This window comes from Lissotriton helveticus, chromosome 12 (assembly GCF_964261635.1).
Source record: "Lissotriton helveticus chromosome 12, aLisHel1.1, whole genome shotgun sequence".
NCBI lineage: Eukaryota > Metazoa > Chordata > Amphibia > Caudata > Salamandridae > Lissotriton > Lissotriton helveticus.
The window spans coordinates 103,071,627-103,089,391 of NC_136073.1; the positions used below are offsets into that span (position 1 = coordinate 103,071,627).

At 40.8% G+C, this 17,765-nt stretch overlaps 1 protein-coding gene across 1 annotated transcript in view; it reads right to left on the bottom strand.

Annotated features, from left to right (window-relative positions):
• Window positions 1–15,161, bottom strand: part of LOC144797959 (extracellular calcium-sensing receptor-like) — a 73,177-nt gene extending 58,016 nt beyond the window's left edge. The window contains exons 1-2 of the mRNA XM_078668764.1: window positions 14,904–15,161; window positions 7,921–8,028 (exon numbers count right to left, since the gene is read on the bottom strand). Coding sequence (XP_078524890.1) covers window positions 7,921–8,028; window positions 14,904–15,161 — 366 coding nt within the window. The remainder of the gene's footprint in view (window positions 1–7,920; window positions 8,029–14,903) is intronic.
• Between the last annotated feature and the right edge of the window lie 2,604 nt (window positions 15,162–17,765).

The window sequence follows — 17,765 nt, forward strand, 5'->3', positions numbered from 1 at the left end:
GGGGCAAAAATGGCACAGATGCGTGATGTATCTGTGCTGTAAAGGTGGCGCATTGCTGGAATTGTATCGCAAGTGCGATGCAGCTCAAGCAAGGCTCAGGGGTGCCCCATCTCCACAATGTTGCGTCAAGACATATGCCTGCTTAAAGCAGGCGCAGGGTTTTGACGCAACTTTCTCCTATCTGATTGTAAATACGGCACACCATGGTTGGCAGAGCAGCGGTGCACGTTAACTGGTGCATGCCTGGGGATGTGCCATTTAACATAAATCTGCCCCTTTACATTTAAGTATGTGCAGGGGACACAGAGTTGGTGAGGCTTATCCAAGGTTAAGAAGAGATGAGTCCTGTTCACTGAAAAATTAGACATAGGCTTCACCTGCTCAGCATCGCTGGACATGGCTAAATAATAGCTGCAAAATGTTACTCTTGTTAAACAATTTTACTATTATAATCTCTGAGATTTGTCTCTTACTCTGCAACATCTCATTGTTGTTATCTTTCTTTAAAGATAAAGACAACATCAACATGATTGAGCAAGAAGGGGAAGATATTACTAGTCCAGGATTGTGAAAATGATCTTCAACATTTTAATTGTGAAAGTTGCGGAAATACAACATGACGGGATTGGCTTAAAAGAATTCTAAGAGTTATAAATGGCTCAGACACGATTTGGCCTTGTGGAAACGTGTGGTAGCGAGCGAGAAGTTATTTATTGTATGTAACATATTTTTCAAAACGATGGAGGTTTTCTTTCAGAAATTGGCGGGCTGAAAGTAATAATAGCACAACAGAGTGTAAGCTGTTCATAGGACATCCTTCGACGTCATGGAAAGTAAGTTTATTTTAAGGAGTTCTGAATTCTGATTTGTTATGTTGTATGGGTTTTTTAAACACAATCATTTTGATTGTGTTTTTTTTTCCCCGCTGTTATATGATGAATACCTTCAAGTCACTGTTTTTAGTGAATTTTGATACATTCTGAGAACAGCAAAAATAAACCATTTAACATGTATAATTAATTCTGTACTGTTTGCATTTATGATGTATATGTAGAACTGTGTAGGACGCATGGAGAAGGTGAGGCTTCTGTAAGTGTCAAAGTTGTTGCATGCAGTGCTGCACTTCTGCGTACTCTTTCATATGCTGGACTACATCTGCACAATGAGATACCTAAGCAAAGGAAACACAAGTGATGTGATTGTGAAATGAGCAAAAGAAATTGCACGTATTTCAATTACATCACCTGTGTTTCCTATCATTACAAATCACATTGTGCAGATCAAGTTTAGGTCTGTCCAGGGAAACATAGGAGGTTTGGACTTTGTTCAAGAGTGCAGTGGACATGACTCACTTCATTGGTAGACCTTCACATGTATTATGTCCTCTATTCTCTTCAACAACTCGAAATTTCATCTGCAACCCTGAGTAGGCCTCACCTCAAACAAACCTCTGGATAGGACACATCTTATTGGCATCCTGAAGCAATCATTTAAAATGTTAGTGTCTTGCGACACTTTTCTGAGACAACAGCAATGCAAAAGATGCACCATGTTTTAAGATAGGCCTCACTTCATCTGCATCAAGATACTGTTAGTTTAAAATGTATATCTTTAGGACTGTGTAGGGGGCCTGGAGAAGCAGAAGCTTCTGTAAGTGTCAAAGTTGTTGAAAAACTGTTTGTCCTTCAATCTTTTCCCTTGTCTTTTGTAATTTTTAAATACATGTTTTAATATTTTTCAAATGTTTGTTCTCTCTTTCACAGATTGAAAGTATAAAAACAAAAAGTGAGTAATTTAACGACAATTATAAGGTAAATGTTTTGTACTCTTTTCGTTACATTTCTATCACATTTAACTTCTATTAGTTCCACTGCTTCATTTCTTTAACCCTCAGTTTCCTGCCTTTGCTACTTCCCTCATTCCTTTCTCTATTACCTACTTACTCAACTCCTTCCACTCTTTTTGTCAGTCCCTCTCTTCTCATAGTTCCTCACTCTTGTTCACTCACTCCGTCTCTATTACTCTTAGTGTCTTTGACTGATCACTGTATCACTATTTGTTCATAATGCTTTCTCTGTGTAGTTGAAGCACACTAAGGGGCATATTATGAACACAGCCAATAAAATTATTGCTCTTTTTATTGGCAGAAAACTGGTGCAAAAGTGGTTTTAGCGGCAGTTTTCTGCCGCAAAAGCAGCTTTAGCGACACATTTCTGCCAATAAAAGCTGCAAAACTTTTATTGCCTATGTTGATGATATGGCTCTATGTTACTTACATTTCTTTGCTGTTTCAATTAATCTTTTTCTGTTATTTTTTGTTTTCTGTTTTCTATTTTTTCTCTCTGTTATTCCTCATGTTTTAATCTTATTTTGAACATTCACTCACATTCTCCAAGAAACTCTTCTTTGTTAATGTTATACTCTCTTTTTTTTTCTTTCACTTCGTTATCTATTTTGTTTTTCACAATTATACCCTCTTCCGTCTTTTCTTCGCTAAATAGATCTATTAAACAGTATCTCTTCTTTACTCCCTATAGCTGTCTTTCTTTTAACATCACTCTCTGTTTACTTTCCTTATACTTACTCTTTTTTTTTTTTTTTTTTTTTTTTTGGTTAGCTCCCGGTCCGCGTACCGGGAAGCTAACCGGGAAGCGAACCAAAAGAAATAGAGCTTGCCAGAGTGCTAAACATTCTAGCAATTTTTTTTGAAAGGGAAGGTAGTTCTGAAAAGAACTTTTTTTTTAATATTTTTGTTGTTTTATATATTTTATTTTTTTTTGAACATTTTTTGTTTTTTTTGTATTTTTTGAACGATTTTATATATTTTTTGGGGGGGGGAAACAACAAAAAACAGGCATTGAAAAGGGCTCAACAGGAGCAAAAAAAAAATTACTGGGGGCGGTTAGGGCAATTATGATGTTCATAAGCCAGGTTGATAGCATTTATGCTCATATTGCCACATGCTAACAACGCAGACAGTGCATACAAGTGTGTATCATGTGGCCAAAATTTTCTTGTATGTTTGGCACAGTTTCCCGTGCCTCTGCTGGTGTCAATGAAATTGGTATTCTTGATCTGGCCACAGGAGTTGATCTTGGATTTTCCTGCAAATCCCGTATTTCCGCCTGGCTATAATTGAGTGGATGCTTCCTGGTCATGTGCCTGTGCATAGTATGGTTCCCATAACTATATTTCTTATCCGTCCCTCTGGATAATTGTTCTTTGCAGATGAGGCAGGTGACATACCTCGCATTGACTTTTTTTTGGCCAGGAGGGATCGAATAAAACTGCCAGATGAAACTGGCTTTCTTATGGGAAACCCGGGGCACCTCTTCTAAGAACTGTGGTTCTTCTCCCTCCTCTTCATCCATTTCTTCCTCTTCCTCCTCAGTGTTGGTCATGACCTGGGGAGGTGGTCCTCTCTTCCCATGAGGAGGTGGAGGTGCACCAGCTGAAGCAACTACTGAAGCCATTTCTGATATAGTAATAAAGGTCTTCCTCTCACAATGATGAAAGTCAGAGTGAGGAAAGAAGGAGGGGTGTTCATCATTTGGGAAAAACAATACTTCTCAACCAATGAAAAGTGTTATTTTTAGGTCACCTGACCTAGCCTTACATCATTATGAAACCAAAAATGAAATGAACCAATGAAAAGTTTTATTAACAAGTCACATGACCTCTCACGCTCATGTTATGCGCTGCGGAACGCGCCCCGGTTAGCTTCCGGGTCGCTGCGCTTCGCGCCTCGGTCCGCGCCCCGGGGCACTTCCGGGTGCGCTAATGCGATACGTCACAAGACGCATTACGCGGCAACGCGATACGTCGCGCTTTCGCGACGCGCCGCAGATCGCTTCCGGGGAGCTGCGTTTCGCGCCTCGGTCCGCGCCCCGGGGCACTTCCGGGTGCGCTAACGCAGAACGTCATCAGACGCATTACGCGGCAACGCGATACCGTCACTATGTTCATTTCTTACCGGTTCGCGGACCGGGTCGCGGCATCAATTTGAGCTAACGGAAAGCTTTCCGGTTCGCGGACCGGGAGCGAAACAAAAAAAATATTCAAAAAAAATTATTAATAAACATATAAAATATATTTTTGGATTTAAAGAAGAATACATTTTACAGCTATAGATATTAGCTTTTAAAAAACCAATGAAATTCACTGAAAAAACCATAGGTTATAGACAATATATAGTTAGGAATTAGCATTTACAAAACCTTGAAAATTCACTGAAAAAACCATAGGTTATACACCATATATAGTTAGGAATTAGCATTTAAAAAACCTTATTTTACTCACACAAAACCAATGAAATTCCATATATAGTTAGTTGTACTAACTATATATCGCGCACCCGCAATCCACTGCTGATCATGTCACATATTACATCATTCATGACATGGTCAGTGACATCACTGATGACATCACTGATGACATCTCAAATGACATCACTGATGACATCACTGATGACATCTCAAATGACATCACTGATGACATCACTGATGACATCTCAAATGACATCACTGATGACATCACTGATGACAACATCCAGTGACTGTATTTTTCTGTAAAGTTAAAATATGTCTTACATATTTAAGAATGAGTAGATGTATAAGTGTCTGGATGAAGGATTTAGTAGGTGCATGACTGACTGTGTGAGTGAGTGGTTAAATGTGTCTCACTGAGTGCATGGTTTAGTGACTAAACTGTCTTAATTTGTGCATCATTATGTCTGTTGTTCTGTAAACTGCTGCATGTGTTGATCAGTAGCTATATGAGTAACTATATGGGTTATTGATTGGTTGCCCAAGCATTTGTATGGGAGACTGAGTGTGTGTGTGGGTGGCTGGGAGGTGTATGACTCTGTGCATAGATGTATGGGTTCAAAAGTGCATGTGGAAACAGCTGTATGGGCGGTTGACTGTGTGCATGACTGTATTGGTGAGTGAATAGATATCTCAGTGCTACATGTCAAAGTAAGTACATATGTAAAATACAGTACATGTGAGAGTTGACATATATAAATAACTGTGCATAAGAGCCAGTGAATGTGTGAGTGGCTGTATGGATCATTGTGCACTTGTATCCAGGATTGTATAAGTGAGTAAATATGTTTTAGTATATGTTTGAATAAGTAAGGTGTGTATAACTGTATAGTTGTGAAAATGGAGGTGTGATTGATTCTTTGCATGACTGACTAGGTGTGTAAGTAACTCCATGGATGAGTGACAGTCTGTGAGTGTCTGTTTACACTGAGTGTATCTAAGATTATATTAGAGTCTGAAGAGGTTCATCGTATTATCACATGAATGATGTCATCAGTGATGTGATCAGTAATGTCAAATGAGATGTCATCAGTGATGTCATCAGTGATGTCATTTGAGATGTCATTAGTGATGTCATCAGTGATGTCATTTGAGATGTCATCAGTGATGTCATCAGTGATGTCACTGATCATGTCATGAATGATGTAATATGTGACATGATCAGCAGTGGATTGCGGGTGCGCGATATATAGTTAGTACAACTAACTATATATGGAATTTCATTGGTTTTGTGTGAGTAAAATAAGGTTTTTTAAATGCTAATTCCTAACTATATATGGTGTATAACCTATGGTTTTTTCAGTGAATATATATATATATATATATCTATATATATATAGATATATATATATATATATATATATATGAATATACCAGCTGTAATCCATCCACAACAAAGTTCAGTAGACGTGCTGTCAGAGCAGCACCACCAAAGGAAAGAGCAGTTGTTTATTCACATAGTGCGTTTCGGCTGCCAAGGAGCCTTGGTCACATGTGAAATCACCACCACTGTCGTGCGTAAAAAAAAGCATGATCAACATAGACAAAGGACTTAGTAGAGGATCTAACATTTCAGCCATATTGGAATGGTGAACATACCCAAGTCAGAACAAGTATTTAAAGCTCACATGGTGCATCACAGCCATGTAATTAATTGCTAATATACAATCTGAAAGGCAGTAAGTAAAGATCAATATAGTGCCTGGCCATCGTTAACACCCGGCACAGTAGTCCTGACATGTGACAGCATAGTGTCCATCCCTTGACAAGATTAGCCAGCCCAGACAATTTACCACAAACAAAGCCAACTAGGTACTCAATGTCTAGTGTCGCAAGACACTTAAAACAGTAATCCTAAAAACTTGAAGGCATAGTGCCTGAAGGTAACTGTGTGGAAGCGTGTTTCCCTTGAAGTTGGGCAGACCAGTTTGGTACACATTTTTGTAGGTTTAGGGAGATTAGGAGATATTCAAAGAATCCCAGAATATTGAGTTTAGGCTTGGACTTCAACCTGATTCCACAGACCTAGTGTCAGCAGCACTGGCTGTTAGGCCATCTCTCTGATACTGTAAGGGTTGGTATACACCAGGTGCAATATTGACAAAGTATTCTGTACTCCAGACCTCTGAATGAAGCTGATGCAATAATACTTACATTTTTGGTTGTTCTGAGCTGCCCACAGGTTTTTTCTCCACTGCACAAGTTCCACCAGGTGTTACCTCACAAAATGTACCTTTGGATAAAAGTGGGCTAGCTCATGTGTGCAACTGAATAAAGATTAAAGGAGGAAGCAGTATGACAGCCATTACATTTGTACCATATTATCAGTTATTTTTTGCATGTGGCTGCTAAGAGAAACTAAATTGCCAGCTGTTTTCTCACCCAAATGTTAATCCCTTGGCCCCTGGCCCTAAGATTCAACTCTGATCTTGCTTCATGTTTATCTCTCCCGATGCCACCAAATGACTGTGGCTGCCATTCTCTCTCCTTTCAATCTGGCTTTTGTTGCTACCCTCTCTAACCGTCGTTCAGTTTGTCTTTTTGCTGAGGGTCTTCAATATCATTTTCCTATGCACATAATAGGTACTAAGAGACAAAGATAGGGTTAATCAGTATCCCTTCCGCATTATTACAACTAATTATATTTTATAGAAATTGTAATTAGGTATCTGCCACTTTTGCGATGGAGTATCTACCGCCAAACTCCAAATAAGTCCCTCAGTAGGCACTGTATAGTTCCTAACTGTGGTTGATAAAATACTATAAATTGTAATATCTGTCTTTCATGCTAAAATGTGAATACCTGTGAGGAACCAAAAACGCACCCAGCAGTCTTGCCTCCTTCTCAGTGGACACTTCTTACCTGCCAAGGTTTGAAGTTGCTTAGACCAGCGCATGTGTTATTGAAGAAGGGTCCTTGCCCTGATACACAGGAATCCATGTCCATGAGTGAGTGTGCTGCTGTGAAGACTGCATTATAAATATTGTAGCTGGTTTTCAGGTCTGGTCTATCAAAGTTTGGATTCTGGAGCCTTTTGAGGACTTCTGCACCAGAACACTGTGTTCTGTTCATTTGATCTCTGCTTTCAAGCGTCATAGTGCTCTGTAGGCTTGTCCACTGGCATCCAAATGCCTCTTGCCAAAATGGTTTAATAAATATGTCATTGGGAGTGGCAAATGGATGGAGGCCCAAAAGGAACTCTTTGAACCCTGGCATCTCTCTTTCTTGAGTTCCAAGCCGAAATGTGCCACTCAACATGTTGACAACCTCCTTTGTGGCAGAAATGACAACAAATAACAAGTTCTCAGCATCAATCCAAACCTTGCCAGTGAGATTGTGTCTTGAAAGTTCATTTATCACTGGACTTCTATATGGTTCAGTGGCATACATTATAATGACATTGGCCGACGACTTTCTGATGACTTCTGTGATCGCTTTGATTTTTATAAGTGATGTAACAAGTGGGATTATCTCATGGAATGCAATGCAAACTCCAGATTTTTGGAACTCTTCCTTTATTATCCGAGAACCCACTTCACCAAAGTCATTATCCGTAGAAAGAATCCCAACCCAGGACCAATCAAAGTTCAACACAAATTGAGCAATTCCAAGTGCATGAGTTCTTTGGCTAGGAATAGTTCTGAAGAAGGATGGGAACTGGAGCTTGTCACTCAACAGTGGGCTGGTTGCATAATAACTGACCTGGAAAAGCCAAAAATGTACATTTTTATGGTAATAACCAAGGATCAAATTAATGTGCTACAGATAGCATCCACACCAGCAGCATCATTCATAAAGTACTCATGACCTCCATCCCCGCTTATCTTGCAGACAAGCTCTCCATCTCTGGTGGTCCCTGGCAAATCCTGGGCCAGGGTGCCATCAGGCTACAAACTAACAAGTGTAAAAAGAAAAAAGAAGGCACCTATCTTTTTCTGTCCATGCTACGAGCATCTGGAACAACATCCTCGTATCCACCAAGGATGCATCAATTTCGGAAGGAGTTGAAAAATCACCTCCTTATAGGTCACCCCATCTCAATCCTTTAACCGTCCACAACCCAGGTACCTTCCCTATCATTCATTGACTATATGCTTGTCTTTGAACTTTTACAGTGCTCCACTGCCTTTTTGGCTAGGTCTGTGCCATTGAAATACCATATGCATGCATCCAAGCATACAGAAATACATGCATGCATACATAAATACATACATATATACGTGTATACATACAGACGTACGTACATATATACATACAAGCATACATACCTAGATATATACATAGTATCTCATGCAAGGGCACATTCGGTGACTGCATGTCACAAAAATCAATGTAGCTAAGTTGTTTACCAATTTCTGATATACAGCTCACATTCCCAGTTGCTTATATTAGTAAATTCTCCAAGTGTAATTATTCTAAATGCAAGAATTGTGATTTTAATAACTGCCCAAAGACGAAGCTACATGTAGAAGCACAATGAAAGACATATTTAAAATGTGGCTGGCCTGTTGCTGAGAAACTGGAGCAGAGTAGTGGTGCCTCTGCTGTCATGGGCACTTGGAAGCACACCTATCATAGTTAGACATTTCCAACAAGTCAATTCGATTTTTCACTGAAAGTAGAGTCATCACTTTGAAACAAAAGAAACAATTCTAGTTAGTCCATCATGTCATGGTGATATGAGGGGAGCGGGTTGTCTAGATTTTGTTCCCAAAATACACCCCCCAAAAGTGGGTATTTGTATTTTGGAAAATGAAAAAGCAACATTTCTGACATGCTCATTGTACTGCTGCAAACAAACTATACTTTATTAAAGAGGTCCAAATTGGCTGAAACTGGTATCTTGGGTTGCTAGTCTTAAAGTTCAGAAAGGACCATGCTTGGCAGTTCAACCTGTAATGCTCCCCAAAGGCTAGTGCCATCCACTCTCATGAAATCAATGTCCTCTCCTACGCTGACCACACTCACCTTACACTGTTCCTCTTAATCAAGATCCCCATCACCTCGAACAAGTTTACTGCCTGCATGACCTAAGTGACCGACTAGATAATAACTAATTATCTGAAATGAAAGACCGACTGGATAACAACTAAGGATCTTAACTGGAACACCGACAAAACGAAGTTGTGAACTTCAGCAAGAATATCTCACCCTGGGACACCCCCCGCACAATCCATGCCAAGAACCTTGAATGATCATCAACAGCAAACTCGACATGACCGCACAACTCAAAGCCTTGACAGCCTCCTACAACCACACCCTGAAGATGCTGAGGAAAACTTTCATATGGCTCCCACCAACACCCATACACTGGAATCAGCAGGCAACTCACCAAAACCTTTCAGATCTCTACTGCTACAATCACTATCAACATCCCCTGCCACAGGCACATCACACCTCACTTCAGGGAACAGTTCAAACACTTCACCACACCTAGACATCTCTACATTACATTGGACCTGCATACCTCAAAAGCTGTATCTCCTTTCAAAAACCCACTAAAAGGACACATTCCATGCTTAAGCAGAACCAGAACCAACAGGCAGACCTTCACCTACATCATTTCTAAAGCATTGAATGACCTGCTGTTACACTATAACACCTCCTACTTAATTCTTGAGTTCCGAAAGAAGCTAAAGACCTGGATCTTTGATTAGTCCCTCCAGTCACCATAGGAGAGGCTCCACCACACCTGTTCAATGACAGGATACTTACTCAGGTTATAGCCCACTCTACTAAACCTCATATCATAACATATTGCTGCAAGACTAAAGTTGAAATGACTTAGCATAATTTGAAGTGATATGGTGTGGAAAAAAGTATGGATTGTTATGCAGCCGGAGTCATTACCACTGACAGATATTAATTTAAGCATTGCATGCATCACTTTTTATATTCTTCTCATTTTTGTATTTTTCATTGTGACAGATTTCAGAAGCACATGGGAGAGACAGAGGGCCAGATGCATCAAAGGGTTTTGCCCAATCTGCGTCTATGGGAAAATGTGGTCATGCATATGGCCCAGAGTTTTTACCTCCATCTGGAGGCAGGATGACATACCAATGGTGGGCTTAGAGTGGGAATTCAAAGATATATCAGGCAGGAGACCAGAGGTTGTAAGAATGTTTTCCAAAGGGTAGACAGGTTTGCACCCCCATCTGAAACACAGCAATTAGCCCACTTCTAAATGAAGCAGAAGAACAAAGAGCAGGGTGTGTGGGGAATCTGCAAAAATTTGGCAGTCAATATTACTACCCAGCTAAATATTAGACCCTTGATCTACATTTCAGTAACTAATGAGACGAGAAGGCCTCAGTTCTTTATAAGTACTGGAAAAACCTTGTGTTAAAACCACCACATATGATATGGAAGCCAAATATTCTCTGTAAAGAAAGAACACAGATGTGACACTATATATTCGATGATGTGTTCAAAAAGCAATCTACTACTTGTGCCCTCACTATGCATAATATAAATCGCACCGTAAATTTATCCTCATTGTACAACTAAGGAGAAGTATAAAGGCACACAGGTATTGCACCTGTCCACACAGAGTAAGAAACATAATACACAGTGGTGCAGCTAACCAGAGGAGCACCCCTTCTACACCTCTAAATGGGAATTGCTTCCCAAAATAAACATTAGCAGCAATGGTTCAGCACTCAAACTCCAAGGTAAATTATTTACACACTATAAGTTTTCATACCATGAAGCATAATTCGGGATAATAAATCATGATCATCTCAATAAACAGATGTGAATGTGGTTTCTTCTCCCAAAAAGTCTTTATTCATCAACTTTTCCTTAAAATCACAGCATACGAGAAGTAGCCAATAGCCAAGCATTTCGTCCACCTTTTCATTGAACCTGACGCCACGCTGGCACTTTACTGGAGCAATTGTACTCCCCTTGAAGAAGTACCAAGTGGACGAAACGCATTAGCTACTGGCTACTGCTCATATGCTGTGATTGTAAGGAAAAGATGACGAATAAAGACTTTTTGGTAGGATTAAGAAAGAAAGAAAGATTAAGAAAGAAATCCACAAATGTGGATAAAGGTTCAAGAAGCGAACCAATGCCCGAAATGATTGGTCGGCCCACTGGTGGTCTAGTGGGCTTGTGGACTTTGGGGAGAACATAAAAGTAAGACATTACGGGATGCTTGGTTTGTAAAAAGGCCGGCTCATGTGTAGTAATCCACCCCTCATTAAGAGCTTCTTCAACCAAGATGGAAATGTCATTTTTTATTCTTCCGGTTGGATCTTCCTTGAGTGGGCGAGAGGCATTCCTCATCCCTAATTGTCTTAAACATTCTTCTCGATAAACATCAGAGTCCAAAAGGAGTGTGGCACCACCCTTTTCCGCCGGTTTTATGGTAATTAGAGGGTCAGACATCAAACCTTGCAAAGCTATCTGTTCTTTCTTAGGTAGGTTTGAGAATCTCTTTTGTTCTTTTCCCAAAATCACAGAGATATCCTTACTAACTCCCTTCTCAAATGTCAGAACTTGGGGTGGTACCAAATGGGTAGGTGGATAAAAGGTAGATTTTTGTCTAAGACCTGTATTGGTGTCAGAAGGTTCTCCAACCTCATTTTTGCCTTTAAAGAAAAAATGCAGCCGCACCTTTCGACAGAAATTTGCCATTTCCCAATTGATGCCATAGGGATCCCCAGCAGGTGTAGTGACAAATACAAGGCCTCTGTTAAGTACCTGTTCTTCTTCTGTACTTAAAACTTTCGAACTAAGATTGATTACTAGTCCGACTCTGTGCTCTGTCCCGATTGCCCCCCTGGTTTCTTCTTGGAACTCTGAAGAGTACGGGGAGATGCTGGTGGACTCCAATGTACCTGAACTCTCCGGTTCCTGCGCCTGCCCCTTGGGAGTCCCCGGCCCAACCCTAAAAAAGGCTGGTTATGGAAATTCCGTGGATAATTGGGTTGGAAAGTCCCCATTGGGCCCATCGGTCCTATAGCTCCCGGAGGGAAAGGAGGTTGCCAAGGGTTCGGTTGCCACCATGGAGGATACTGATTAGGAGGACCACCACGCCATCTTTGTTGATAGCCCCTACCCTTACCTCTACCGCGTTGGCCACTCTGTAGAGATGTGTTAGAACCACTCGAGTTATCCTCATCAGAAGAAGAAGAGCCATACGCAGACCTCACTCTATGTCCTTTGCTGTTAAAATCAGGGGAAATTCTTATTCATACTTATGATTTAGCAAGAGATTTCTAAGTAAGATTGAAACACCTAAAACATCAGGTGGTGTGAGTAAATGTATGTTTTTTGAGCACAGAAAAGAGATAAGGCAATTCATATCTATAGACCTTATATATAGCACGATATACATATGATGTGCTTATACTACTTAACTACTATCCCTTGTAATATAAATGAGGGATTTGGAATATGCTATGAGTGAGCTGGTTTGAGCGTTGAGGGCTCTAACTATTTTTGTGGGCAATTAGCTTTGTGTTTTTAATGTGTTGGAGGAATAACCCACCAACTAACTCAAGGTGTTATGTGTTTTCTTCCTAGAGTGGTGCCTTCTTTGTCCTGAGCTTGTTGCCAGGTGGGGGGTGAGGCATCTCCTCCATACTCTTGAGGTAAGGGTGGATGATTTGTTTTAACCCACTATGATGGCATACTGGATGGCTATTTTTAGCCAAATAGTTTTCTGTAGGCATAAATGCGTTTCTCTTTCCAAGACTTTCTTTGTACATACCTCTTGTTTCTTTTATAGATTTTCCAAGAAGTTTAAGGAATCCTGACCGTGAGAAGCTTGTTTCACAGTGTATCCTTTATATTGTTTAATTTTTCACTGTTTGCGGTAGCATTTAACATCTACAAGGTCCTGATGAAAGCACTTGGTATCCTTCTTACCGCTTAGTGCTAAAACATGTTGACCAATATTTACTTATGGATGGCTATATATTAAAACTGTTCTTTTGCACTGTTTTTAACAATTGTTCGTATCAGACATGAATAAAATAAGAGTCTGACTACGCTTCAATTTTAGGATTCACTTTACACCTTTGCACTGCACCATCCTCCCATAAACTTGACAAATAACACCTGCTCACATCTGTTTTTACAAACTTTGAAAACATCCTTGGGCTCCTCCATCATTAGGGTGGAGTGGTAGCCCTGTTAAAGGAGACCCAGATGATGAAGCATGTCACCTGGAATGGTGAGTGATGGGAATCCATACAAATTTGTTGTATTTTTGAGAAGTCTTTGTTTGTTTTTGGCATTTCTTTGCTCTCCATAATTAGACTTCGGAATATATATCGTGTATTGGAAATCTACGCCCACCCACACACTTCGCGTAGCGCCACTACGCGCCACCCACCTCCCTCCTGCCCTCTTCTAAAATGCCCTTCAGATTATTTAAAACATTGTAAAACTAATTAAAACAACTTACCTGAGGTGCGGTGTCCAATGGCTCCCTCGTCCTAGTTTCTCGGCAACTTCTTCCTGACAAATGCGCATGCGTGGACGCCCGCGCATGCGCATTTCTCGCAAGAAATGCACCTGCGCATGCGCATTTGTCAGGAAGAAGTCGGCGAGAATCCAGGTAGAGGGAGCCCCAGGACGCCGCATCTCAGGTAAGTCGTTTTAATTAGTTTTACAATGTTTTAAATGATTTTGGGCATTTAGAAGAGGGCGGGAGGGAGGCGGGTAGCAGGCAACTTCGCTCCGCCATGGCGTGTGCGTAGTGTTGCCTACTACGCCTACTTTGCGAATCGCGAAGTAGGCAACACTACACAAACTCCATGGACGGAGGGGAGCGCTATACCCACCCTTAGACTCGATCTTGGTAAATGCCTGATGATGAAAAAAAAGTTGTGGTGCCCACCAGCATCAACCACTGCCCCAAATTAAGCAAGGTCATCTTTTAATCTTGTTTCCTTATCTGTGCTTACTTAAAATTAGGGTTGGGCGATAAATTCCACACCCATGGCAGAGTTGGCAGAGTTTTGACCGATCTGAGTTCTTCATGCAATGCGGCTCTTTCCAGCCAAATTCCGCCAACCGGTGCGTGGAAGAGTTTTTTCTCACATGTGGGTCGCCAACGGTAAATTGGTGAGCACGAGTAAGAATTGGAGTTCGGTAGCATGATTTTAGGGTTCCTCTAGGGCACACGTCCAGATTTCCTTAACGAGGGTGGTTGCGACCATTCGCGGTGAGAAAGCTTCTGCTTGAGTAGAAAATCAACTCGAGCTACAGCAAAGAAGCAGGGCCCTCTAGAGCACATGTGGTGCAGTTTGCACTGATTTTGCAGTGAGGAACAAGCTCTTGGTGCTAAAAATCAGTGCAAGCAGAGTAACATGCCAATTTCCGCCTGTTCACGGAACTCCGTGGAATCTCGTGGAGTTTTCATGTAACTACACCACCAATACAACCACCAATACCACCACCACCAATACTCCCTTCTCTTCTTTTTCTCTGTGTTTGTGCAAAGGAAATGACTAGCCGAAAATATCCTCAATATAAATATAATCCTTTTACTTCTGACTTTAGTGCACCAGGCTCAACCACATCACTTCCATTTTACAATGATACAGGCCCAACTGTACCTGTGGTTGCCTGGAGAGCCCCAGCAGTCGGGCCATAGGGATGGATCGGGTTGAGGTGGAATCTCCTACAATGGCTGACAATGGTGGTTGACTCCGGCAGCGGTAGTTTGGCGTGGGCTCCTGCTTTCCTGTCAGCATCCACATGGATCCCTTGAGGAGTCGCTCTATTGACAGGCATGTGTCATAGAGGTGGAACCCCAGGGTGGCATTTGGCAGCAGTTTCTGCTCTCGGTTGATCTCATTGACGGTGAAAGCCATGGCCTGCGCCCAAACGTAGCTGGGGATATAAAATCTGTGGGATCAAGTTTAAAATGTTGAAAAAGATTTGTTAAATCGGGGAATCAACAAAGGGATATTTATTAAAAGTAATGATACAAAATACAGTCATAGAAATTTGAGCCAGGAGGAAATCCAGAGATGTTCATATGAAGTGGTATGTGTGGTGCATAACAGCTCTCCCCACCTCTATGGGCATTGATGTCATGAGTAATGAAGAATACTACCACATCATTTCAATCAAATATCAGGTATATCTAGGCTAGTGGTCTTCAATCTATGGGGCAGGTCATGGACTATTTGGGGGAACGATTTAATGTCAAGGAGATACGAGACTCTGGCAAAGAGGAGCACTTAGAATACTCCCCTGATGAATGCTGAAAAATAGTGACCAAATGGGGTCTGATCCCTATGTCTATTTATCTTACACATGGGGTTGGTAGCAGATAGGAAAAGAGGGTCCCAAAACTAACCATAGGGACCCACCCACTCCCTTTCTGATAAAGGATCTTTAAGAAGGCATTTTAAGGTGAAATGTCCACCAATGAGCATGTTATACTGTTAACTGGACATCACAAAACTGTTCAACATGTTAATTATGTTCATAGAACCAATCCGGTTTGCACAACACCTTTACCTAATTCTGCTATTTCAGCCCACGGCGCACTGCATTTTGGGGCTTGTAGTTTTGTGTTTAACTTTGTAAGTGGGGGATCAAAAATGCCAGCATTCAAAGTGCGTTTGGCTAAAACTTCCTAGCTAGCTGAAGTTGTCACACAACACCAGTTGGGTATGTGAGAAAATATAAGGCAAGAAAGAACTTTCATTTTTGTCAAAAGGTCTTGGTCGCTCTATGAAATCCTTCACATATTTTGGTCCTTTGTTTACATTATGTTTTTAATAATATGGCATTTATTGTAAGCAGACAATTAGCGCAGTACTTTTTGGGGGAATATTTATAAAATGCCCCTCCGCCCACATATTTCACTGAAAGGTTTTACTTGCTTGCTTGTTTTACAGTGTATGTGTTCATTGTAATGAATTTAAAATCAGTCTTCAGAATTCTTGCAATATTTACATTTATTGGAATAAATGTGCTAACTATGAAATTATTTTATTTAGAGATGACCAGCATTAAAAAGCTTGAAGACCATTTTTCTATGCTGAAAGAGTTTGCCCTTTTTTCTGTCTTTACTCTTACTACATTAGTCTTCTGGTTAGTGTGCGGCACCTGAAATTAATTTTCTACACTGGCACTCATGATAGACCACCATACTGTGGTGTAGCCTGTCTAATTTTCCTATGAGCGCAACAACAGAGGGTTTAATAATTCAATACACATTAAAAATGAATGATTCTGGCCTCCCACTCCATTCCTATAGCTTTAGATGGCCTGGAATCGCCTACATTGTAACACGTGTTGGAGTGTGATGTCAATAGTTGATTTGGTACGGTCATTTGCAGCAGTGACAGGGGAAATTGATGAGGCAAGCTGCAGCGGTCTCCTGACGAGGGCACTGGTGCTTACCTTTTTACAAATTAAGCATTACTTCAGACTTACCGCTACTTACTTCTATAAGCTGAGAGTCCTCCACTTAATGTTGAAAAAATGTTGGCTCTCGACACATTTAGTCAAACGAAGCAACAACTGTTCACAATAAATGTGTACACGACTTTTACAGCACATTTATAGGGGTAAGCTGGGAAGTGAGAGTGGGTTAGGGTGATTCTCAACTAAAAATAATAATAAGCAAAAAGGACTGAAACGAAATAGTTACTTCTTTCTAATTCTGTTTGTACTGCAGAGTATTTTGACCCTACAATGGCACTCAGCTTCCTGAAGCTATGACACGCTAACCAGCTTACAATGTTCCTCTAGGTTGGAAAATATTTCCCATGCTGTGCCCAAATATTTTAATTCTCATTCATCTACAGATGCCTTTAACAGAGACACTCTTTACATATTGGGAGTATGTCAGCCTCACTGTTAGGGGGCAGGGAAACTCCCTACATGTCTTTCCTGATGAAGCTGCCAAAAATGTTCAGGGGGCGAAACATGTCATATTTATATGACTCCGTTTTTTAATCTTGCACTGACTGAAATTTGATTAAAAACAGGTCTGACTATTCAAACATGGCAATTTTAGTTTCTTTGCTTTCTACGTTTGTTCAATCCTACCATACTAACTAAAGCTGAGTGATGATAATTTCTTATTGTAGATCGTATTATTTTAGGGCTAGAGACAGCTATATGTTGCAGTAATGAGGCAGCTCATCCGCATTTCACTATTAGATAGAGACAGTGCTGGGAGGTAGAGCTAGGGTAGCTGCATCATAGAACAGACATATTACCCTTACTCGTCGCATACAAATGATGCCTGTGATAAGACAAGTGGTTTGTGATCATTAACTAATCCATGACCCATTGGTGTGCCAGTAAGGCATCTTTTTGCTCCATGTTTGGTGCCTTGTAGTCTCAATAGTTCACTGGCTTCCAAGGTTAGAAACCACTTTCTCTTAGAAGCTTTGGTCTGGGTCCCTAACTTGACCATTTCCAGTGCCACATTTACCACATCACATTGGTGG